Consider the following 24,041-nt stretch of genomic DNA (forward strand, 5'->3'; position numbering starts at 1 on the left):
GCCACAGCAACTTCTTACTCAACACATCTCTGGAGGCAAGGGAAACAAAAGCAAAAATGAACTATTAGGACCTCACCAAAATAAAAAGCTTCTGCACAGCAAAGGAAACAATCAGCAATACTAAAAGGCAATGATGGAATGGGAGAAGATATTTGCAAATGACATATCAGATAAAAGGTTACTATCCAAAATCTATAAAGAATTTCTCAAACTCAACACACCAAAAACAAATTATCCAGTGAAGAAATGGGCAAAAGACATGAATAGACACTTTCCTGAAGAAGGCATCCAGATGGCCAACAGACACATGAAAAAATGCTCAACATCACTCCTCATCAGGGAAATACAAATCAAAACCACAATGAGATACTACCTCACACCTGTCAGAATGGGGAACATGAACAACTCAGGCAACAACAGATGTTGTCGACAATGCGGAGAAAGAGGAACCCTTTTGCACTGCTGGTGGGAATGCAAACTGGTGCAGCCACTCTGGAAAACAGTATGGAGGTTCCTCAAAAAATTAAAAATAGAACTACCCTATGACCCAGTAATTGCACTACTAGGTATTTATCCAAGGGATACAGGTATGCTGTTTTGAAGGGGCCCATGCACCCCAATGTTTATAGCAGCACTATCGACAATAGCCAAAGTATGGATAGAGCCCAAATGTCCATCAATGGATGAATGGATAAAGAAGATATGGTGTATATATATACAATACAGTATTACTTGGCAATCAAAAAGAATGAAATCTTGCCATTTGCAACTACGTGGATGGAACTAGAGGGTATTATGCTAAGTAAAATTAGTCAGAGAAAGACAAATATCATATGAATTCACTCATATGAGGACTTTAAGATACAAAAAAGATGAACATAAAGGGAGGGAAGCAAAAATAATATAAAAACAGAGAGGGGGACAAAAATAAGAGGCTCTTAAATATGGAGAACAAACGGAAGGTTGCTGGAGGGGGTGTGGGAGAGGGGATGGGCTAAATGGGTAAGGGGCATTAAGGAATCTACTCCTGAAACCATTGTTGCTCTATACACTAACTTGTATGTAAATTAAAAAGTAAATAAATTTTTTAAAATGGGCAAAAGATTTGAATAGACATTAAATAGACATCTATTGAATAGACATATTGAATAGACATTAGAATAGGCATGGCTAATAACTACAAGAAAACGTGCTCAACATCAACAGTCATTAAAGAAATGCAAATTAAAATCACAATGAGCTACTGCTTCATGCCCACTAGTATAACTATAATCAAATGTGGAAGATCTGGAAAAACTGGAACCTTCATAAATCACTTGGGGAAATTTAAAATGAGACAGCCACTTTGGAAAACAATTTGGCAGTTTCTTAAAGTGTTAAACATAAATTTACCATACCACTCATCAATTCCACTCCTAAGTATCTCCCCAAGAGAAATCAAAACCTGTATCTACACAAAGCCTTGTACTTAATCTTTCATAGCAGCATTATTTAGAATAGTCCTCAAATGAAAACAATTAAAATGGCTAACAACTAGTGAGTGGATAAACAAAATGTAGGATATTCATACAATGGAGTATTATTCAGTCATACAAAGAAATGAAGTACTGATACCTGCTACAACATGGATGAGCCTCCAAAACCTTATGCTAAGTGAAAGCCAGATAAAAAAAGGTCACATACTGTATGACTCAATAATACGAGCTGCCTAGAAAAGGCAAATTTATAGAAACAGCAAGCAGAAAAGCAGTTGCCTGGCTCTGGAGGTGGGAGCTGAGACTAACTGCATATGGTAGGCACAGGGATCTTTTCCAGGTAATGGAAATGTCCCCAAATTGGATTGTGGTAATGTTTGCAAAATTCTGTACATTTACTAAAATTTATTGAATTATACATGTAAAACAGGTGAATATAATGTAATGTAATGTAAATTATATCTCAACTCAATAAGGTAGTTTTTTTTTAACTCGACATGGATTCCAACTATTTATATCTACCAAAATTATTATTCCTTTAATCTCTGATGGTTTTTAAAATGACAAACCTTCTCCCTAATCATTCCTGCTCTGCAATCAATTTTTTAACTTCCAATTTTTTAACAGGTTGTGAAAGCTAATTCTCAGAACTTTGATCCAGTTTCTTTAATCTATATAATCAAGATGACAATTTTCATAATGACTTTCTTTCATTCTCCAAAAACCCAATGAGTTGATGTAATCAGGCAAAATGAATGATCTAATGACTCAGTCTATAATACTACTTTACAAAGCTGTAATGATTCTAAAGCTCCCTAAGTCTGCTGAAGAAATAAAAATACCACCTGTCAAATAAAATGATTTATATATTCTCTGGTATGTACAGTATAAATCATTGTCTAACTCTGGCATGATACCCACTTTTACATCATAGGTTTTTAACCCCTTTTTTTGCCTTCTTCACACAGAGAAAAATAATTTACATTTTCTCTTCACTAAAGTTTTTTGTTTGTTTTGTTTTTTTGCTCCTCAAGAAGTCTCAAATACAGCATCAATCTCTTTCCACAGATTACAGGAATGAAGATGTCCTCCAACTCAGCTATTCCCCAGAATATAACCTAGACAACTTCTAGTGTTCTCTGTAATGTATTTACCCTCATGAAAAAGAAATCATGAAAGACTTACACCAACAGTTCGTTTCTCCATTGATAATCAGATGCATTCCTGCTCACATGCCCTCCCTCTTTTTTCTGTTCTATTTCCAAATCCCACCAGAGGCTTTAAGGAATACCTGGCTTGGGGTGCGTTTGATCCACATGGGGCCTGATGGTAGGTCATGTTCCATTATTCCCATCCAATCTTAAAAAAGAGAAAAAGGATCCTCAATATGTGATTTATGGTTCAAACCTTGAAATTATTTTTTAAAAAGATACATATAAATATGTTTATAAATATAAAAATAAATGCAAAGACTTAATTTCATGTCAGAGTTTAGGTTCTAGTTTCATTCCAAGGATCTTCTTTCCATATATTTCTAAATGTTAAATTCTGGGAAAATTAGTTACAACTGAATGTTCCTTATTTTCATTAAAGTATGTAGGTAGATTTTTTTTTCCCAAGAAGCCAACTGTTATCTGGCCTACAAGGATCTATTTAAATAAAAAACTAAGGCAGTAAATTCAACAAATGCCTATTGAACACCTACTGCTTAACAAGCCCTGGATGTTTAGGGACAAAACAGGAACGGTTTCTACCTTGGGAGAAAATGAGGCATAACTACATATAATTTAAGTCAGATTGGGATAAGCACATCAATATGAAAAAAAAAAGGCCATGGAAACAGAGGTTGCATCTGGGAATAGCAGATTTAAAAAACTGACTTGGTAAAAAGTAATGCTTCAATTGGAATGGAATTGGGAATGGGAGATAGTAACAGAATCCTGGGGAAGAAAGCCAAGTGACGTAAGGTATGGATATAGAATAAGAAAGGATATATTGGGAGACAAGGCTGAAGTCTGATTAAGATAATACTAGCTAATATTTCCTGAGTATTTACTATGCGTCACCTACTATTCAAAGCACTTTATATGTATTAAATTATTTGATTCTCACAACAACTCTATAAGGAATATACTATTATTATTCCCATTTTAAAGATGACAAAACTGAGGTAGAGAACAGTTAGGTAATCATGGTTACATAGGCACAGTTAAAAGTTATAGAGCCAGGATCTTGAAATTCATAAATAATAAAAGAAAAACAAATTCTGTCTTACCCCAAACCACATTCATTATAAAAGCAGTTAACAGGTATTTTAAATATCTCTTATTAATTCCTGGGACATCCCTGAAGACTTTGCTCAAATGCCTTCTTCTCTAAAAAGCCTTTCTTGATACCACCAACTGGATAATACCTCTTTCTCCTCTAAGCTTCATAGCACTTTATCAATTTCATAACAACAGCTTATGAACAAAATCTTAATATTTGACTCCTGGCATTACAGATTTTATGTGCATCATTCTCTTGTTTTTATTTTGCTTTAACCTGATCCACTTTCCATTCTCCACAAGTCCTAGAACCTGCTTGGAGCATTACAATGCTCACTAAATCTGCGGAGCACTTACTGTTTGCAAGGCATTGGGCTAAACATTTTAGAGGAATTTATCTCTCTCTCTCTCTCTCTCTCTCTCTCTCTCTCTCTCTCGCACACACACACACACACACACACACACAGCAACCCAATTCCTAATTCACTGCATTCAATAGCTATTTTTAGCCCCTTCTGTGACAGATAAAATACTAGATGCACCCGAAACTCAGTAAACAAAACGGACATGGTCCCCACTCTCAAGAAGCTCACAGTCCAGGAGGTTGGTACTGTCAGTATTCCCGCGTATAGAGAAGAGGAAAAGTGAGGTAAAAGGAAGTAACTTGTTCGCCCACTATCAACACAGCAAAAAAGTGGCAGTCTGAATTCAAACTCAGCTCTCCAGACTGGATATGCCGGACCATGTGCACCTAATCACTAAGTTCTAAAGGAGGCAATAAAAAACATTTATTGGAGGGAAAGTTTTAGAATATTTTATACTACACTGAAAATATCCCAACGATAATGAAGCCTCCCACTTAATTTCTGTGAGAGGGAAAGCAGGAAATGAGCCACAGTGCAGATGGAGGTTTCAGTAGTATCCTGGTGGCCCAGAACTGCTGATCAAGCCATCTGCTGAGGAGACTAGCTCAGCATTGATTTCCTTATGTCCCTTAAAATGACCCCCACTGAGCAGTATCCCTTAAAGTGGATTTTCCTGAACGTCAAGGCTTTACTTTGTTGGCTGTGCGCAGCGCTAATTAGTAGCCAGACCTTGAGCTATACCTTCTATCAAATAACCCAGAGGTGAGAAGTGGAGTGGAAGGTAACAACGCATAGCTTCTTAAACGTTGGTGCAAGTTGGGTTCAACCTCCCAAGAGGCTTCCAAAAATGTGTGAGTCCCTACTCTCCAATGGAGAAGTTAGGAAGCCACCACGAGGGGTTACAGGGTACATAGAACTCAGGCGCCCCTCCAGCCCTGAACACCTGCCTTCTGGCAGAGGGCCAGAGTCCCACTGCACACAGCCGGCGGGCCAAACTCTTCTCCAAGCGCCACCTTGCCGGCCTCACTATGTGGCCTCTCCTACTCATCTCAAAGTTTTTGGAGTAGCGATATCCCGAAATACAGACCAGGCACAAAAAGGCGCCTGGAGGCAGGGGTCTTATTCCCCAGTTTCTTATCCCAACAGGAGACTAACGAACTTCACGCCGAGTCCATCACGTTAGGCGTTAGAGACGACCTCGGAAGACGAGGGACCTACACCTGAGATTCCCCCGAAGGCGCAAGCTAGCCAGCGGCCGCCCAGGCTCGACTCAGACCTCCACGCCCCGCACTCCGCCAGGGCCCCGCCCCTGCGCCCGGCAGTTAGCCCTGCAACCGGCGTTCAAGGGCCGCCGCCAGTACGCAAAAGGCGGGGTTTGCGCAGGCCACAAACCCCGCCCCCCCATGGACTGCTGCGCGGGCGCAGGGTTCTCCAGGTCCAGCCCTGCCGCTCCAACACACCCTGAGCGCATGCGCCTGGAGAGGCGGGTCGGTGAGGGCCCCCTACCGAGGGGAGCTGGGAGGCGGAAATGGAGGGGATCTGCGCGCACCGCTTGCTCTCGGCTGGGCGCCGGCTGGAGAGCGCATTGGGGGCGGAGCCGGGGGCAGTGGTCGCCGGGGAGGTCGAGGCTGGGGCTCCCACCCTCAGCTGGAGCAGTGTCCTGGCTACCCGCTGAGCCGCCTGTGTTTGTGTGTATGTACCCGCGCAGGGAGACATGGAGAACTGTTTGGCGGCCGCAGCTCTGAACGGGGTGGACCGACGTGCCCTGCAGCGCACCGCTAGGCTGGGTCAAGAAGTGCTGGAGCGGGCCAAGAGGAGGGCAGTGGACTGGCATTCGCGGGAGCTCCCCAGAAGCAGCGTGGGGGTCACTTCCCGGGAGCAGCCTTACCGAGAAAGACGGCCGGCCGCCGGCTCCCAGCACCTTCTCCCGGGAGAGGTGAGGGCTCCTGTGCTTGGGGACCAGCCCATTCATTCGCTCCCTGTGGCCTGCTGGCAATCTGGGCACGCCCAGCAGAAGCACCTGAGGGGTCCTGTCCTTGGCGGAAGCTGTAAAGTAACCGGACAGTGAACGGAAATGCCCATTGAAAACTCTTGACATTTGACAGACTCTTGTTGGGTAGTTTAGGGTACCACTAGTGGTCGGCCCTGGTAGGTTACTTTTTTATTAAAAACAAAAAAAAAATTATTACATGCTACCATCTGATTTTACAGGAAAGCTTGCAAACCTTTCCTTGTCTTGGATAAATTCCCATTAGATTGGAATTCTTTCACAGTAAGAGCCTTCTTACTGACTTAAACTTGCAGAGACCTTTCGAAAAGCAAAAACCACACTATTCCCAAATGACTTCATTCTCCAGTAGGGAATACCAGATCTCACCTGTGATTTGCCATTTATTCAAATAGAGAGAAGAAAGACAGCCAACCCTCAGTGCTTCCTTCAGAACAATGGCAGAATTCATGGACTATACTTCAAGTCAGTGTGGGGTAAGTTGGTGTAAGCCAAAGCCATGCCCCTGACCCACCTGCAGATGGATCACAAAGTGGATCTTTGTGGAATTTAGGGAGACTCTGTGGAGACTGCCTGTTTACTCTGCCTCGCCTTCAAGGGCAGATTGTAAACAGGGATTTAAACCAGATGATAAATCCAAGTTAGAATTTATTCAACAAATATTTATTGCATGTCTAATTCCGTAAGTATTATTGAAGATGCAACAGTAAACAAGCCACAAAAGGTCTCTCTCCTCGCTGTTGTTTTCAGACTAGTGGGGGAGGGGGTGGGAAGCATATTTGCTGAATTCCAGAACAAGTCCAGATATTAGGGTTGTTTTTTTTTTAACTTTGAACTGAGCTAAAGTTAAAAAACATCAGTAAGGTAACTCTAAACTGGAACCGAGCCTTTCTGGTTTTTGAAATGTACTGAAACAAAAACTGAAACAAAATCCCTACACTAGAACTTAACCTCTGTTTCAAGTCCCTGGTAATTTGTTTTTAAGTATGTCCCTATGAGTCCATATGACTTGTTGGCCACAAAGGTGGTTGTTATGTGGAACAGATGCAGTCCCCTCATCAGAGGTGGTTTGCTCTAATGGCAGGAGCAGTCTCCCAGGAATCACACCCGTGTTCTGCCACTTACTGGCTATAATGCCCTGGGCCAGTTAGTCTCTCTCAGCCTACCTTCTTTTTCATAAAATGAGGATCTCTAAAGTGCTTTCCAGCCTCTAGGGTCCGTTTCTTTGGTTTCCACTGAGAGGTGAACACTAGAAAATTGTCACGAACTGTCAGCATGAGGAACTTAAGTGAAATTTTTGGTACCATTCACTGATATGAGTGTACAAAGCTTTTAATGATCCTCTTCTCAAAACCATATGCTAAGGTGACCTTTAAGTACTTTGAGGGAATGGTGAAGGCAGGCCAGCTGGCATCCAAGGAAATTACCTGCATGCAAGATACTGTATTGTTTAGAAGTTACAGCAGACTCTGTGGTCTCTTCCAGCCTTAACATGATGTGATTCTTAATGTGGTTATAAGGATGCTGGTCTACAGGGAGAAGGAGAGGAATACCATGATTCAATTTCATATATTAAGATTTTTAAAAATCTCTCCTCTCTATATATCTTTTGTAAAATTCCTATGACTCTGAGAACAGGATTCCAATCAATGAGATATGGTCCAGGGAATATTTTTATGTTATTCTGTTAAATGGTTTTAGAAAAATCCATAACTTCAGCCCTTCTGTGAAGTGATCAACTTAAACGTTTTGGTACATGGTTCAGTAAAAGGAATAATGTTAGTCTTTGGTTTGAGGTTTAGAAAATTGGTGGTCTTATTTTGATTTTCAGTCTCTACTTCAAGTTTCCACTCTGGAATGGAGTCTCAGAATCCCTTGGCTTTGTCAAGATAGAATTAAAAAGTGTTCTGAGCTTGCCTTTACAGTTTTGAAGGAGCCCCTGAAATACATCATTAGACCTATGTCCTGATGCTATCCCCAGCTTCTCATTCTTTTGGTCTTATGTCTTAAACACTTTTTTACACTGTGTTCAAAACAAGCAGATTTGTGATGTCCTCATCATTGGTCATAATCAAGGGCAAGTCTAAGGTTAACTTCGAGGGGGAGAAAGGAAGTATACAAGAAAAAATGTAACTGCTTTCTGATCCTTTGGACTATTCTCCTAAAATTACAGGCCTCTTCCTCCCCTCCTCTGTATGGACAGAACAATTGCCTAGCTGTTGAGTTTTTGTTACATTTCCTGTTGTATTTCTAAATCTCCAGGAGATGCACCCCTCTTCCCTTGTCCTTGTCCTTAAACAATAAACATGGAAGAGCTCATCAGAACTTGTGATGAGAGGAGATGGAAGGGCATATGTACTTGACATTGGGGCAAAGACATTGTGACAATTATTTAACTTGGCAAAGAGCATGAACCTGCCCAACTGTAGTTGGCCAGAGTTCTTGCCCTACAAAGGCAGCAGATGGCAGCAAAGCGATGCCAAATGCAGTTTCCTTTCCCCTTACATGGGCTCAGATTTGTTCCTTAACTTCATAGGCCTATCAAGAGAGTAGATAATATACCTTTGCTCTGTTGTGTCCCTCCTTAACCACACTTTCCCTAAGTGGCAGGCAGGGTTTTTTTTCTTTAATTTGATAAGACTATTGGTTACCAACATCTTTCACATTACTTCTATAGAAATATTATTCATCTGTACTGGAGGAAGGAGGGGCAGCCCACGTCTCTCGTTATCACAGAGGGAAGTCAGAGCTGCATTTACACTGTGACAGGGGGAGTGGTCAGGTATGTATCCTCAACTGTCCATGCTGTGCTCTCAGCGCGCGCTCGCACACACATCCCCCCCGCCCCCACCGCCCCTGAAATGACTCCCCGTATTCAGGAGCTCCTGCTGGATTTGTATTTTGGGGATTACTGTGTGTCTCAGCATTACAGTGTTTATTGGAAATGTATCAGCCCCCAACCTTGGAGACCTGGCAGCAGTGAAAATGAAGTAGGAGTTTGTCCAAAAGATAAGATTGATGCCATCGCAGCATCTTCATTTGAGCCTGCAATCCTGAGTCATAGGATTCTTGGACAGGCTTAAAGAAGAGAGCTCCAGATATCCTCTCCTACATCTACGGATATGAAAGAGGTTTTTAATAACCACATATTTCACCCTAAAGTAATGATAATTATCATGTCTTTGGTAATTTTTAAGAAGGGAGTGCAAGGAGCGGGGTGTCTCTTGTATCCGACTTCTTTTCCTAAAGTATTAGGACATAAACTGCTGGTATTAGTAAGGAACAATTACAGGCCTCTCACTACCACCTTACCTGTCTCTTACCACACGTGCTGGGGAAGCCAAAGGTTCTACTTGTTGAACTGATGCCATAGGAGTCCGTTGTTGTTTTGAAGAGAGGAGAGTTTTGTTTTGTTTTGTTCTTCTTAAACTCCCCTAGTTGTACTTAAAGGCAGCAAACTTAAGTTCACAGTCTAATCCACAGATTGGGTTCCTGACTTCTCTGACCTATGGGTTTAGGTAAAGGATGGGAGAAGGCCGCAGGGATGTAAGCGAGGGCTGGATGCACGCTGCAGGTGCCTCCCGTTTCCCTGGCCTGGGGTGTGTGGAGCTCCACCACAGCCTGAATCCTGGGTTCCCTTTTCTTGCCTGACCCTAAGGGGTTACAAGTGAGCAAGAGTCAGTCCTACCCCTCCCATCCCTTCCTATAAAATGTAAGTTGGTGCTTCTAAGGGAAATCGACTTTATCAGTTCTGCCTTTCTCATCAAGTACCCCCACTCCTGGGAGAAGCACAGAAGAGAATTTTATTTTTTGAGAGCCTGTTAAGTGTCAGTCACTCTTGCACTTTAAATCTCCAATGTAGTATCCCCATGTTGTAGACTAGGAAACTGACTTAGAGAAATTAATCTGCCCCTTCCAGTAAAGCAAGAGATAGGATTCAAATTCAGGTCTGACCCCAAAGCCCATGTAAGTATAAAACAATAATCATGGTAAACTTCTGACTACAAATACCTCACAGAGTTCACTAAAAGCCTTTATAACTTAGAAGAAACTGACAGGACAGTTACTAGATCCTCATCAAGTAAGAGAAAGTTTCTTATTATAATCCAGAAGTCTGGGCACTAATCAATGTTTCTACTTATCTCTTCAGAGACAAGACACCTCTCTTGGTCTTGGAGGCATCTCTCACGCATCAGAGTGTGCTCTAGAGGCCTCTCAGCAGCCTGTGAGTACGTCTTCCCTGTTCTAAGCTTCACCACCTCTGCAATTCCATGAACCAGTTGACCTGGTTAGAGAATTCTTTGTATTTGAATTTGGGAGGTTTCACCCTTGAAGAAGGAGAGTGTACAGCATTTTGAGTCAATATAAAATTATGTTTTCTTGGTATCCTTCCTTCACTTGCAGCTTAAGGGATACTCTCTGTGCTTGGACTCATACTTGTGGTTGGAAAGAATGTGAAATATTCTCATCTCCATTCCTACAGCCCAGCTGGGCTGGCACTGGGTCCTGCTGGAATCCCACCATCTGTTCAAGCAGCGGGGGGGAGGGGGGGCGCTGACCCTCCTGCTTACAAAGTGAAAACCATTGCTGAAATTCTGAAACATATAAATTTGGTTAGATCGAGTTCCAAAACATTTGAAGGGATTTGTTCTCATTTTCCACAAATGTTTCTATGTAAAAAACACAGTGATGAGGTTTTCATTTTTAGGATAAAATACTCATTAGTTCATGAACCCGGGGAATTTTTTGGAAGTTGGAAGGGCTGGAATTCTGAGGAAAAGAACTCTAGCTTGTTGCTGCAATAGTTTGCTTAATCTTTATGTGTATACAGTGTGCTACTAGCCAGGATTTGGAATATACTAGAGTTAGTGGCAACGACGAATATTCTGCTTCTAGCACAAGTAGTGTAAGGTTTAGATGCCTCCCATACTTGCTGAATTTCGGTAATGCTAATCTGCCTGATATTCATGCTGTTGGAATCACAAATGCCTACCTTACCCCCATGTTTCCTTTATTGCAGACAAATGAAGTAGCCTTGGCTTTCTGCGATTCTGATATAGCTGTATTTTCTGAGACCTACTTTTGTGTACTTACATAGTTAATGACCAGTGAATAGTTGTGGTAGAGTCCTATGCATTCGTATCACTTAAATGATAATAAGGCCAATTCTGCAGTAACTGGGCATGAAAGGACAAAGGTTAAAGCAGCTTTGGAAAAAGTTCACTTTCTTTTTAAAAAAAAATTTTAAGTTTTATATATTTATTTTGAGAGAGAGACAGTTTGAGCAAGAGAGGAAAGGGGTGGAGGGGTGGTCAGAGAAAGAATCCCAAGCAGACTCCGTCCGCACTGTCAGAGCAGAGTCCGACTGGAGGCTCGAACTCACAAAACTGTGAGATGATGACCTAAGCCAAAACAGGGAGTAGGATGCTCAACCGACTGAGCCACCCAGGTGCCCAAGGAAAACTTCACTTTATTTTTTCTTAAATAGTTTGTCAAGTCCGTTTCCATATAACACCCAGTGCTCATCCCAACAAGTGCCCTCCTCCATGCCCATCACCCCCCCACCCCCATCAGCCCTGTTTGTTCTCAGCTTTCAAGAATCTCTCATGGTTTGCCTCCCTCCCTCTCCCCAACTATTTTTTCCCCTTCTCCTCCCCCATGGCCCTCTGTTAAGTTTCTCCTAATCCACCTATATGTCAAAGTGTATGCTATCTGTCCTTCTCTGCCTGACTTAATTCGCTCAGCGTAACAGCCTCAAGTTCCATCCACGTTGCTACAAATGGCCAGATTTCATTCTTTCTCATTGCCATGTAGTATTCCATTGTATAGATGAACCACATCTTCTTGATCCATTTGTCATTGCTGGACACTTAGGCTCTTCCCATGTTTTGACTATTGTTGAGAGTGCTACTGTGAACATTGCGGTACATGTGCCCCTATGCACCAGCACTCCTGTATCCCTTGGGTAAATTCCTAGAAGTGCTATTGCTGGGTCATAGGGGAGTCCTGTTGTTAATTTTTTGAGGAACCTCCACACTGTTTTCCAGAGGGGCTGCACCAGTTTACATTCCCACCAACAGTGTAGGAGGGTGCCCGGGAAAAGTTTACTTTAAATGTATGCAAAGTGGAGGACAGGGAGGCAGTTTGATAAAAGTATAAATATTACCATTTATTCCTCCTCGTGGAGTTCACTGGCTGGTTTTGGCCTCGGATATGATGGCAGAAAGGGCAGCTCCTGCCTCCGGCTCTCCCTGAGCACTGAGGAAGCTTGCGGGGTGTCCCAGCTGCGGGATGCGAGCTTCAACTCTTCGCTATGGGCTCTTCTCCAGTGTATGGCCTTCCGTCAGCCATCTGAACTGAGACCCCTCCTCTGCCTGCACATCTACCCACTTCCCAGCCGTGTGTTGAATCTGTCCCTGGAAGATGGTCTGTGTTCGGCACAGCCCCACACACAACTCTTTCTGTTCAGTCCAGCTTCCCATGCTTTGTACTACAGCAGAACCAGTCCTCCAGGGGAGGCTGTGGCCAGCCAGCCGCCTTGCCACATAACCGAACGGGATCTACTCTAGTGTGCTCCGCTTTCGGAGAAGACAGTAGTTCATCTTCCTCCTGAGTTAGTAAAGCACAGTTAAAAAGACAGGGTCTTATTATTCCATGGTGCCTTGTCATTACTGCTAATTCGTGCTAAGAAGTGCCACTCTCCACTTTTGATCCCCAACAGGATGATCATTAGTCTTTCCCTCTGCCTAATTCTTATCTTTCTGCAACAACTAAAGTGTCCCGTTTAGGATCCTTCATGTTCCTGTAACATCCTAGTGCTTACAAAGTGTTTTCATGTATATGTTGTGAGGTAGGTATTATCACAGTTTTAGAAATGAGGGAACAAGCACAAGGAGAGGCGGAGACTTCCCTAAATGACATTCCTGTTATCTGCCCAGGCTGAGCCTAGAAAGGAGGACCTCCGTGTCCCCCATCAGTGCTTCATCACACTGCACTTCTGGCACACAGGGGTCACCCGCCAGAGGTACCCTGATGGCACTGTGATAGAAAATCTCTAAACTGCTAATATCTGATTTTCCTCGCAGGTGGAGAACATCTCCAAGGACCTCTATATTGAAGTATATCCAGGGACCTATTCTGTCACTGTGGGTGCAAATGACTTAACCAAGACTCACGTGGTAGCAGTGGACTCAGGACAAAGTGTGGACTTGGTCTTCCCCGTGTGATGTTGACCATCCCAGCCATCACATCACCTTTTCTTAAGTAGCAAGAAGAATAAAGTCACATGATTCTCTTAATATTTACACATTACTCCTGCTTTTAGTGCTGACTGTAGAGGGTCAGCCTTCCTGGGAACTGGAGTTTGTCTCTTTCAGTGCCTATTTCAGCTTACCTCTAGAAGTGCCCACTCCCCACCTTTTGCTGAAAATAATGTGATGCATCTGAATGGTTTTTAACTGCTTACTTTCGAGGTAAAGACTAATTATGATAATAAAGGAAGAGATTTGGAAATGAAGAGAATTCCTTTTTATTGGTATTAAGAGGCGAAACTGTCCCTCACGCCCAGCTATAGGCTTATGATGGCAGAGACTGTGGACACATTTGCCCACAGCAGGCCAGTCATCCCTTGCACCTTCTGTGGAAGAGGCATCCTGGAGCAGTCTCCCCAGCCCCCAGCAGGGAATCCTAGCCACAGCCACCACACTCCTTTGCCCCTGTGGCAGGTGCCTTCCTGCCACTCGTCTGCCAGGAACCCTTAATGGGTGAAGATGCTGATGCTTATTCGATGGTCACTTGAGGCCTGCACTCTGCCTCCATCCATTGAAGGAGGACTTGTCAGCCACTTTGTAATGCCTCCTAGGGTATTTGCCACCCCTACTGTTTTAGCTTCCTGTAAAAAAAAAAATAAAAATAAAAAAATATCCTGAGAGTCTTATGCTGACTATAATTTTAAGGATCAAAAGTCACAGGTTTTATTTATTTATGTGCACTGGGGAGTGGCAGAGAAGGAGAAAGAAAATCCCAAGCAAGCTCCGTGCTGTCAGCACAGAGCCTGACATAGGAAGAGCCCAATGTGGGGCTCAGTCCCACGAACTGTGAGATCATGATCTAAGCTGAAGTCAGGAGTGGGACACTTAACCGAGCCACCCAGGCACCCCAAAAGTCACTGGTTTTCAAAAGTCCTTGGTGTGCCCTAAACTTTAAGCTACCATGTCAACAGTATTGCTGCATTGTTCAGTTTGGTTGCCTGGTAATTCATCTCAATCTGAACGTAACAAGTCTTTCCTCAGGAAGAATCCCAATATTTTCTATGATTTAAGTTAAATTTTATGTAGAGCTATATTAGCATTCCTAGGGAGGAACAGACTCCCACGGACAGAGGACCTGATAAAGCAGACCCATGCCCATCACCATAGGGTAAAGTGTCATTTCAGTGGGATCCTTGCCTCCCCAAGGAGACTGTAATCAGCGTCAGGGGTTTTGTAAGCCTTCTGAAACAATGCAGAATTGTGGGTCTGTGCATTTTCCCGGGAAAAGAGAGCATGGGATTTTTCATTCCCAAAAGGAGCATGAAGAGCCATGCAAGGAGTCCTTGAGAAGCCCCTTCCCGGCCATCCTGCTTTACCTGACTCCTCAGGGCTTTCCGTTGGAGGGATATTCCTGTCCCTCTGGTGTGTCAACATACCCTGACTCCGTTTTCTGCGTTCTGCTTCCTCTGGCAGGCTCTGCGGTGGCTTCATGCTGCTCGCTTCCAGGACCAGCCCCTGGGTTCTCCCCACCACTAGGGTTCGTACCCTCTGTTGTTTGCCGTCCCTCTCTTCTTTCCAGATGTTGCCATGTCTTGTTCCTAAACCCCAAATTTAATTAGTTATGTGTGCCACCATGCGATGAGTCTTAATGACTGAAGTAGAACTATGTCACAGATCCCAGAATCTCTTAACTATCTGTAAGCTCCTGGCACTGCTGTTTTTAAAGAGAAATAAAGTTTGGTAGTCGTTTCTGGCCATTGTGCTTTTTGGATAGAACTGGAATTGGGTGGAGAAGGTATCAGTCTTGATTTTCAGACCAGCCAGTAGGGGAAGCAAAGGTAGCCAACTGCCACCTGTCAAAGGAGCTTGTTGGGGCACCTGGGTGGCTCAGTCGGTTAAGCATTCGACTTCGGCTCAGGTCACGATCTCACGGTTCGTGGGTTCGAGCCCCACATCGAGCTCTGTGCTGACAGCTCAGAGCCTGAAGCCTGCTTCAGATTCTGTGTCTCCCTCTCTCTCTCTGATCCTCCCCTGCTCATTCTGTCTCTCTCTCTCTCTCTCAGAAATAAATAAAACATTAAAAAACAACAACGACAACGACAAAGGAGCTTATAAATCACACTGATCATGAGGAAGAGGTGGTAAGCTGCTGGGAAAACAAGTTTTAAGAGGTTGAATGGGGCAAAATATTGGAAGCTGTGACTCCATTGGGAATAGGACACTAATCTAAAAAGGAGGGAGTACTTACAGGAATCCATCCCCTTCCTGGCTTTGAAAACTACAGGCTGAATCTTGTTTCAGTCGTAAGCAAGGGAGGAGAGCAACATAACTCTGGGCAGCCAGCAACCTGGCCTCTCTGGGATTATTAGGTGAGGATCAAACAGTAACTTAAAAATAACAAAGTATGAAGGGCAGAGGGACCCACACAAGGGGATTCTTATAAGGCAGAGCCTAAGACTGACTGTTAGGCATCAGTAGTTGATTGATGGCCATCAAGCACAGTTAGGAGAAACAAAGCAGCATCTTTCCTCAAAAGCATACAAAATCCAACGGGAAGAAAAAGAAAAGTTCTGGTGTTCCCATCGTTTCCAACCCTGATGCACCTCATTTTCACTAGTTAGTTTTGGCCCACAATGCCCCACCTGTGACAAGGGTCAGGAATGGCCCCTTTCTCCACACCCCAACTCAAGTATATTCCCCCACAGCTTTGGGCACAGGGTTGCGAACTGGCAGAGGGCAGGTCCTGTGATCCTCACGTTTCAGCTCTAAGAATTAACCTTTGCCTGGAGCATAACAAATGATCTAGTGCCTAAGGGAAAACCAGGCCAAGTACCTAAAGGTACCATATTTATCTTCTCTGTAGCCAATTAGAATTCATTTGGGAGGGAACAGGACACTTATGAGCAGATCTGTTTAAATGTGGTGAGGGGCAGAGAGACTGAATGTGGTGGCTGGGCACTGGAGGGAGAGAAGGGCAGGGGATGCTTAGGGGACGTTTGTTTGGACTTAACCAGGTCTGGAACCAGTCGAGGAGGAATGATGTGCTGAGCAGAGCTACAACAGTGGGAAGGCACACCTGGTGCCCAGGTGTGTCTAACCTCCATGGCCCCTCTTGTTACCCCACTGGCGTTCCTCCCTGAAGGTGAGCCCAGTGCGGCTCAGTTGCTCCCTACAGACTCCTCTCTGCCGGAGGTACAGCTTTTCTCTCCAATCTGCTGAAGCAGGAGGCAGTGGAAGCTATGGAGAATTTGGCATGAAAACTCAAGGTTTGGGCACCATTTTCTTTATACTATCACTTGTAGGGAGGGTATATCTGGTAGAAACGGTTGTTTCCAAGTAGCTTCTGCCAGCACCTCTCACCACCTCTCACTGTAGGATCAGGGACCCATTTCACAGGAACCCAAGAACCTGCTTCCCCCTTTATATTTTCAGTACAAAATTTCCTCTCAGGGGAGGAGGAGCTCAGCTGCACACAGCTGCATTCTTGTTTCTCAGTTACCCCCTCAGAAGTAGGGGAAAGATCCCCCACTTTGAAAACCAAGGAAGGTCTAGAGCCCTCAGTTTAAGTCCAAAGCAGCCAACCCCTATCCATTCCCAACCACCCCAAAACACAGGGGCTCAGGAGTCACCAAGAAAGTTTCTCAGTGTAGAAACAATTTCTTAACTTTCTGGAACTGAAGACCAATAAAATTCTTACCCCTGGGGCAAGATTGAAATCCTCAGGGGCTCAGAGGTCCTTCTGGCTGAGCCTCAGCTGTCCTGGAAACAGGGCAGTCGCTTCAAACAGGGATGCACAGTGGGTCCCAATCCAGGTGGTGCCTCAAGATCCTTAAGCCCTTAGGAGTGGTGTTCTTTAACCATATAGCCTCCTGCCTCAGATTGAATGTTCATTTAGCTCACTGATATTACACTAGGGACCCCAGGGCCCCAAGAATCTGGTCTAGGGCTGGGCATATCCCAGCCACCTCTGCCAGCTGACTTAGGCTGCTGCTCTTGCTGGGGCTTACTGGGAATTTAGATATGACAGGCGTGAGGCATGCCAGCGATAGACTGCTTCTAAACCTATGAGGGGAGCATGTCATGCACTTCCTAGATCAAGGTGAAGGTGGGGATGGCTGTGGATTGCCAACAACAGTAACATGACCTCCCTTCTTGTAAGGAGTGAGCAGTATGATGCAGCACCCTGCTTCTTCCCATTCTGATTTACTACGGGGACCATCTGGGGAGTAAGGCCTGACCACCAATGTTCAAAGAGCAGTTTCTGTGCTTCTCAGGACACTGAAGACTCTAATCAACACCTGGGGGCATTTAAAAAAATTTTTTTAATGTTTTTTATTTATTTTTGAGAGTCAGAAAGAGACAGTGCAAGCAAGGGAGGGTCAGAGAGAGAGAGATACAGAATCCAAAGACAGGCTCCAGGCTCTGAGCTAGCTGTCAGCACAGAGCCTGATGTGGGGCTCAAGCCCACGAATTGTGAGATCATGACCTGAGCCCAAGTCGGACGCCCAACCGACTGAGCCACCCAGGCACCCAGTTTTCTCTTGACTCTTCATCTAGAGAAAACTCAAGGGCTCCAAGAAAAAAAAATGGGGTTATGGGGCAAGCCAAACCAGACAAGAGCAGTACCCTGTGAGCAGAGACTAGTAAAAGAGGAAAAGACAGCTGTTAAACAGGGATGCAAACCTTCACACAAAATTCAGCCCATCCTTTCTTAGTGGGTTTTATTGCTCAAATGGAAACCCACGATTTCCCTCTTGTCCCAGCCTCCCCTTCAACATGGCCTGTTGAAAACCTGTTACTTCCAATCCCAGTACAGTGGACACACGCATGAGATTCCCAAGAGATACATGGGAGGTAAGGGAGCAGGGATCTCAGAAGGTATACCTGGCTTCCCAGGACTGGGCTCATACCTGATTCTCCTCCAATACCTCCACTCGGGCTGGCAGAGGCCACCCTGCCTCCTCGGAGACTTCTCAAGAAGGATGGGGTCCATGTTGACTGTGCTGTCCACTGCCAGTCTCTGCGGGAGCCCCATCTCCAGATCATCCTTCAAATCCTCTTCCTCAGAAGAGGAGGAGGAAGAAGAGGAGGAAACACTAATGGGAGCTTGCACTGCTACTACTTCCTCTTCTTCAGGACCCTCTAGTGGCAAAAGTTGTGCTGTGGGCTTCACTTCCACCTCTGGATGTTCTCTGGCTGTGGCCTCTGAGGTCCTGGCTAGAGGCCACCAGGTGGGTCCTGCCCAGGGATAGCAGCAGAGGCAGGTCTGGCACAGCAGCTGGCAGCAGGTGTGGGGGAGGCAGGGCGGGCACAAGAACAGAGTGGCCGGAGAGAGCCCACTGATGACACATCCAGCGACCGGTCCCAGCAGAGAGCAGCAAGGGGCCCAGAGGAGGGGACTGGGGTACTGCCTGGTTAAAGGCTTGTGCAGCCTCTCCACAGCCTTCTTCCACACAGCTGGGGGCACCCACCTGACCCGGCCCAGAGGCACAGTAGTTGTCCTGCCATTCCAGAAGCGAACAGTAATTCCTCCTCCTTTTGATGCTACGCAACAGAAAGAGCAACATTTTGTTGGTTATACCTCTTCTATGTCATAGCCCGAAAGCAAACCTCAGGGCAGCCTCTGCTCTGCTGGCCTCCCCTCCCTGGAGAGCCTTCCCAGGAACATTCCCTCACCTGCCCCCTATCTACGGCCACTTCCCAGTGCACTTGCAGGCACCTCTCTGTCTCAATCTTCAGGTCAAAGTCAAAATGCATCCTCGGAGGGGAAAGAGGAGAGGCCTCCTCATCTCACTGTCTAAACTACAACGATGCTGGCCGGTGCACCCTGTAGAGGGGACTCTCTTGATGGGGGAATCCGTCATGAGTATGGCCCCATCGCACCATAGGTTAGCTAACCAATGCAGACATAATAATTTTAGTCTGTTTTTCCCTGATAGAAAGCATTTTATAATCTGAAAGTTATGATCTTTTTTTCTGTTGCCACATCCAGGACTAAACTGCAAGTGAGGGGGTGAGGTTTTTTTTAAACAGCGCTAAGGCCCTACGCTCACCTCTAAGACACCTCTGGCTCTCTCATACCAGCCTGGCCCCCTCTGGGAACTGATAGGTCAAAGCAGCTCCCCTTACCTCTCAGGGGGTCTCTCGCCTCCAAGCCCGAGAGAATCATGCCAGGGCCATACCCCTGCTGGTCTGGCCCCCAGGGTGCAAGCACCTTGTCCCCCAGCTGCGGTGAGTATTCTACGCATGGCAAGAACCAAATGACATCTTCTTCTAAGACCACGCTCTGCCGCTGGGCTGGCAGCTTTGGGTCTGTGATGATGGGAACCTCAAATTCCACAAGCAGGGCCCCCTGTCTCTCCAGCTGTGGAAAAGAACACACTCAGCATAAGATCTGGCACTGGGGAGTAGAACAGGGAAGCACTGTGGTTCCCTACAATGTCCTAGAACCAGGCCTGGGGACGTGCTTACCCACAGTGAGGGCCAGGGGACAGGGACAGGAACAGGCTGGCAGCCGTGTGGACGCTCTTCCCTCGACCCCTTTCTGCCACGAGCAACTTTTGTTTATCACTTGCTGCCATCCCTTTCCCATTCCCTTCCTTTTCCTGTCTGTATTTGCTCCTTTATATATTTGGACTGCAATTCCCAGGGATAACCTGATTCCTCTGGATCTTTCCCCAGTGCACTCTCTCTTCTGCTAGGATTCCCCAGAAGTGTTGTCCCTGCACCCAAGACCAACCAGGGGTCACATATGCATCCACAGGCCCACACCCACATGGGCAAGGAGTAGCTATGGCCTAATGTGAGGGCAGCCCTCAGCACTGCCATTACATCAGGGAGGAAAGATTTGGCTTAGCAAGTGGACATCATAAAAGAGAGGGCAAGGAAGTACTTAAGCTGCTGAAAAGTACAAGCTGTTTTGAGAACTCAGTATGATTTTAAAGAGAAATAAGTTCTGGTTAACAAATTAACCACAAAAAAATTACTTTAATCACTAGACAACCTATTCCTTAAACAAAACTCTGCTAATATTTCATTTGAATTCACATTTAGCTACTGGAAAAGTGACAAAATGACTTTTGAATGGAAATTCACACTAGTCTTCCCTCCATGAATCCACATGCACAAAGTCTAACTCTGAAACGAAGAGAAAAAAAATCCCAAGGAAGTAAACAGCCACTGAAGTGCAGGGCAGGCCTGGCTCTCAGCACGTGGAGGACAACACTTCTGTGTGTGCGGGTACAGAGGCATGAGTGTGGTCAGAAGGGTTGGCTTCTCTTTCCTTTAGGCTGGTGCCCATAATTCAACACACTGAATTTTCCTGGACAAATCACTTTTTACTGCAAACTTTCTTCACTGTCACAGGTTCAATTGTATCTTCCTCAAATTCATACATTAAGAGTCCAAACCCCTCCAAATATGACCTTATTGGGGAATAGGATCATTGAAGATATAATTAGTTAAGAGAAGGCCATATTAGGCTGGGGGAGGGTAGATACCTAATCCAGTGACTGATGTTTTTTTTTTTTTTTTAAATTCATTGATTTATTTTTGAGAGAGAGCACAAGAAGGGGAGGGTCAAAGAGAGAGAATTCTAAGCAGGCTCCGTACTGTCAGCACAGAGCCCAGTGCGGGCCTTTAAGTCACAAACCATCAGATCATGACCTGAGCCAAAATCAAAGAGTCAGACACTGAACCAAATGAGCCACCCAGGCGACCTCCAATGACTGATGTTCTTCTATAAAGGGGAAATGTGAACACAGACATGCACAGAGGGTAGGTATCATATGAAGATGGGGCAAAGATTGGGGTGCTACTTCTTTAAGCCAAGAACAGCAGAGATTGGCAGCAAGCCACCAGAAGTCAATCAGAAAAGGCATGTGGAACAGATTCTCCCTCACAGCCTTCAGAAGAACCAACTCTAGGGGCACCTGGGTGGTTCAGTCTGTTGGGCGTCTGACTTTGGCTCAGGTCATGATCTCACGGTTCGTGGGTTCAAGCCCCACGTTGGGCTCTGTGCTGACAGCTAGCTCAGAGCCTGGAATCTGTTCAGATTCTGTGTCTTCCTCTCTCTCTGACCCTCCCCTGTTCATGCTGTCTCTCTCTCAGAAATAAATAAAACATTAAAAAAAAAAAAAAAAAAAAAAAAAAAAAAAAAAAAAAAAAAAGAACCAACTCTGTCAACATCTGAACTTAAGTCTCCAGAACTGAGAGATAATACATTTCTATTATTTAAGCCACCATGCTGTGTTACTCTGTTACACAGCCCTAGCAGACTCATACACTCACTGACATTACAGTGCTTCTGGAACCTGGTCACAAAAAAATGTGTGCTTATCCAAGAAACTGAACTGCTGGACACACACAGCTGAGGCATAGCAGGTGTGACAGGGCCATCTAGAGGAGTGTGCTGGGATGTGTGAGGAACTTGCCTCTGGAGCAGCCTTTATCTGAGCCCAGTAATAAAAGCCATCTGGTCCCCTTCTTGCCAGGACCCAAGTGTCAGCAGCATCTCCAACTCTTCCCAACCAGCCAGGCCCCTGCCATGCTGAGTCAGCAATGTGGAGACATGGGTGGTAAGAGGCATATCTGGGGAAAAAAACAAGTGAAATTAGGGAATGGAGAAGATCAAGCCCTGAAAATATTGAGAAACACATTTCACATTTCTAAGCAATGCCGTGGTGTATGACATATAAAGTTATGTGAGACAGAAATCCATGTGAAGGTGGCTGGCAATCTATGACTCTCAGTACACTAAGATACACTTCTAGAAGGGGCAGAAGAAGAGGACAGTGAAAGGGAATATCGTCCGGGGACTGAGAAATGCTTCAAGGGCATAAAAAATGTGATTAGCCTTGATACATTCAAGGGAATTAACACTGGTTCTGAGACTGAACAGCAGACCAGAAAGAAAGCACTGAGGAGATAAATCCTAAGGTGGTGTGTGGGAATCCAAGATGGATTCATATGCATGTCTGGATGGTAGTGCTAAAGGGGTAAAATTGGATGGTTGCTTGTGGGGTCAGAAGGGAGGAGGAAGTATTTGAATAGAGGAAGCACAGAGGAGCTAAGGACCCGAGAGACAGAAATAAAGGAGAAGCTACTCCCGAAAAGCTTTGTGGACACGGCCAAACCAGGGGTGTGGAATGGTTGAGTCCGGGCATGGGTTTCTGAAGCAGCTACTTTGTGGGCAAGCCTGGATACAGGGATGCTTAACTCTGGCTTTGAATGAGACGGTCCACATAGCTGAATCCAGAAAGCCGGGCTATTAAGGGTTCAAGTTGGCATGTCCCTAACCTGGGTAGAACAGAACCGAGTGTCACAGACACAAGTGAGTCCCTGGAACTGACCCCACTTGTGTGTGCTTGAGGGCTGAGCTCCCTTTCCCTTCTGCAATCACACTTTAGACAGCCCACGGAGGAAACTAGTCAGGAAAGGCCAGGATAACTGAGGGATACTGAGGGGACTTGTGGAGGGACCTGGAGACCCTTGCCTTACCTGTTGGTTGCAGAAACCCTAATTTCTCACATTGTGCCAGGGCAAGTCTTCTGGTTGATGGTAAACTGAGTTAGAAACCCTTTAACTGGTGAACACCTGACTTCCTTCTCTTCCACGTCTAATCCTGCCACCTGCCACTCTCTACTAGGTGCTACACGGAGCACAGTTCAGACACGAGTGACATAATACCCCAAGCCCACCCAGTGAAGAGCCCTTTCAGCCTTCCCAGGAAGCAAATGGTCTCCCTCATGGTATGCCATCGAAAGACAAGACCAGAGGGGAACAACAGGTAGGGGTGGGGGTGCACGTCACTTCCGCCGGAGAAGCAGAGAGTAGTACCTGGTGAGGGGGATGTGCCGGCTGAGCCAGGGTACCTGGACAGCAAAGGGGCAGGTGAAGAAGTCCCAGCAAGGAGCAGCACCAGCCCAGGACGGGGACTTCAGGGTTGCGACCACACTGCAGTATTTGGGCAAAGGCATCCCGGGCCCTGCAGAGGATTCCATGGCCTTCAGAGAAACCACCTGAGAACAAGCACCACCATTACCTGAGTTGCAGCCCACGGCACTACAGAGGGCACCTGGCTGGAGCAGGGCTCAGTTCTGCCATTCAGCAGCTTCCAACTGCTCCCACAGACTGTTCTCTGAATCACCTGCCTCGGGAACCTCGGCTCAGGAGATACAGCAGGGATTGAAAGGGCAAGAGTTGTGACTTTAGACAAGCCGATCTTTAAATCCTCCACAGCTTGCAGGCTGCGTGCTCACGCCACCACTGCGCTTCAGTTATGGTGCAGGAGAGAATATGTGGAATGAACCTGGCATATAAGTAGCTCAATGCATGTTTTTTCCTTCTCCCCAGGTGTAGGGACTCCCAGAGGTAAAACAATACAAATATGGCTGGCCTAACCCTGATTACAAACTGACCCCTATCCTAAGCCACAGACTCCCTTCCTAGCCTAATGGCCTACAGGACTAACTCTTGCACCAGGCCAAGCTGAGATCCCAGGGTTGTGTACTCCAAAGACCTGTTCAGAGGTGACAGCTGCCACCCAGGTCCCAAGACCACACTGCATTGCCCCAGCCCACCAGAGCTCTGTTAAGGTCTGCCCCTGCCCAAGCCCATAGGGCTGACCCCATGGGGACTTACTCACAGCCCCAAACTCCTCCACCGCAGCCTGAGTC

The 24,041-nt window shown here is 45.5% G+C and overlaps 2 protein-coding genes across 2 annotated transcripts; one reads left to right on the top strand and one right to left on the bottom strand.

The window, feature by feature from the left end:
- The first annotated feature begins 5,509 nt into the window (after nt 1-5,509).
- AKIP1 (A-kinase interacting protein 1) lies at nt 5,510-14,045 on the top strand. The gene is made up of 6 exons (XM_039244633.1): nt 5,510-5,594; nt 5,816-6,043; nt 6,511-6,591; nt 8,793-8,897; nt 10,266-10,340; nt 13,201-14,045. Exons 1-6 carry the CDS (start codon nt 5,511-5,513, stop codon nt 13,339-13,341), a joined length of 714 nt encoding a protein of 237 aa, XP_039100564.1. The 5' UTR covers nt 5,510; the 3' UTR covers nt 13,342-14,045.
- Nucleotides 13,943-23,934, bottom strand: CUNH11orf16 (chromosome unknown C11orf16 homolog). Its single transcript, XM_039244634.1, has 7 exons — nt 23,513-23,934; nt 23,203-23,384; nt 21,798-21,954; nt 19,495-19,729; nt 18,250-18,909; nt 14,802-14,963; nt 13,943-14,006 (listed from the first exon to the last, which is right to left on the bottom strand). Exons 2-7 carry the CDS (start codon nt 23,364-23,366, stop codon nt 13,999-14,001), a joined length of 1,386 nt encoding a protein of 461 aa, XP_039100565.1. The 5' UTR covers nt 23,367-23,384; nt 23,513-23,934; the 3' UTR covers nt 13,943-13,998.
- Between the last annotated feature and the right edge of the window lie 107 nt (nt 23,935-24,041).

This window comes from Hyaena hyaena, unplaced genomic scaffold (genome assembly GCF_003009895.1).
Source record: "Hyaena hyaena isolate Hyena2069 unplaced genomic scaffold, ASM300989v1 scaffold_245, whole genome shotgun sequence".
In the NCBI taxonomy this organism is placed as follows: domain Eukaryota; kingdom Metazoa; phylum Chordata; class Mammalia; order Carnivora; family Hyaenidae; genus Hyaena; species Hyaena hyaena.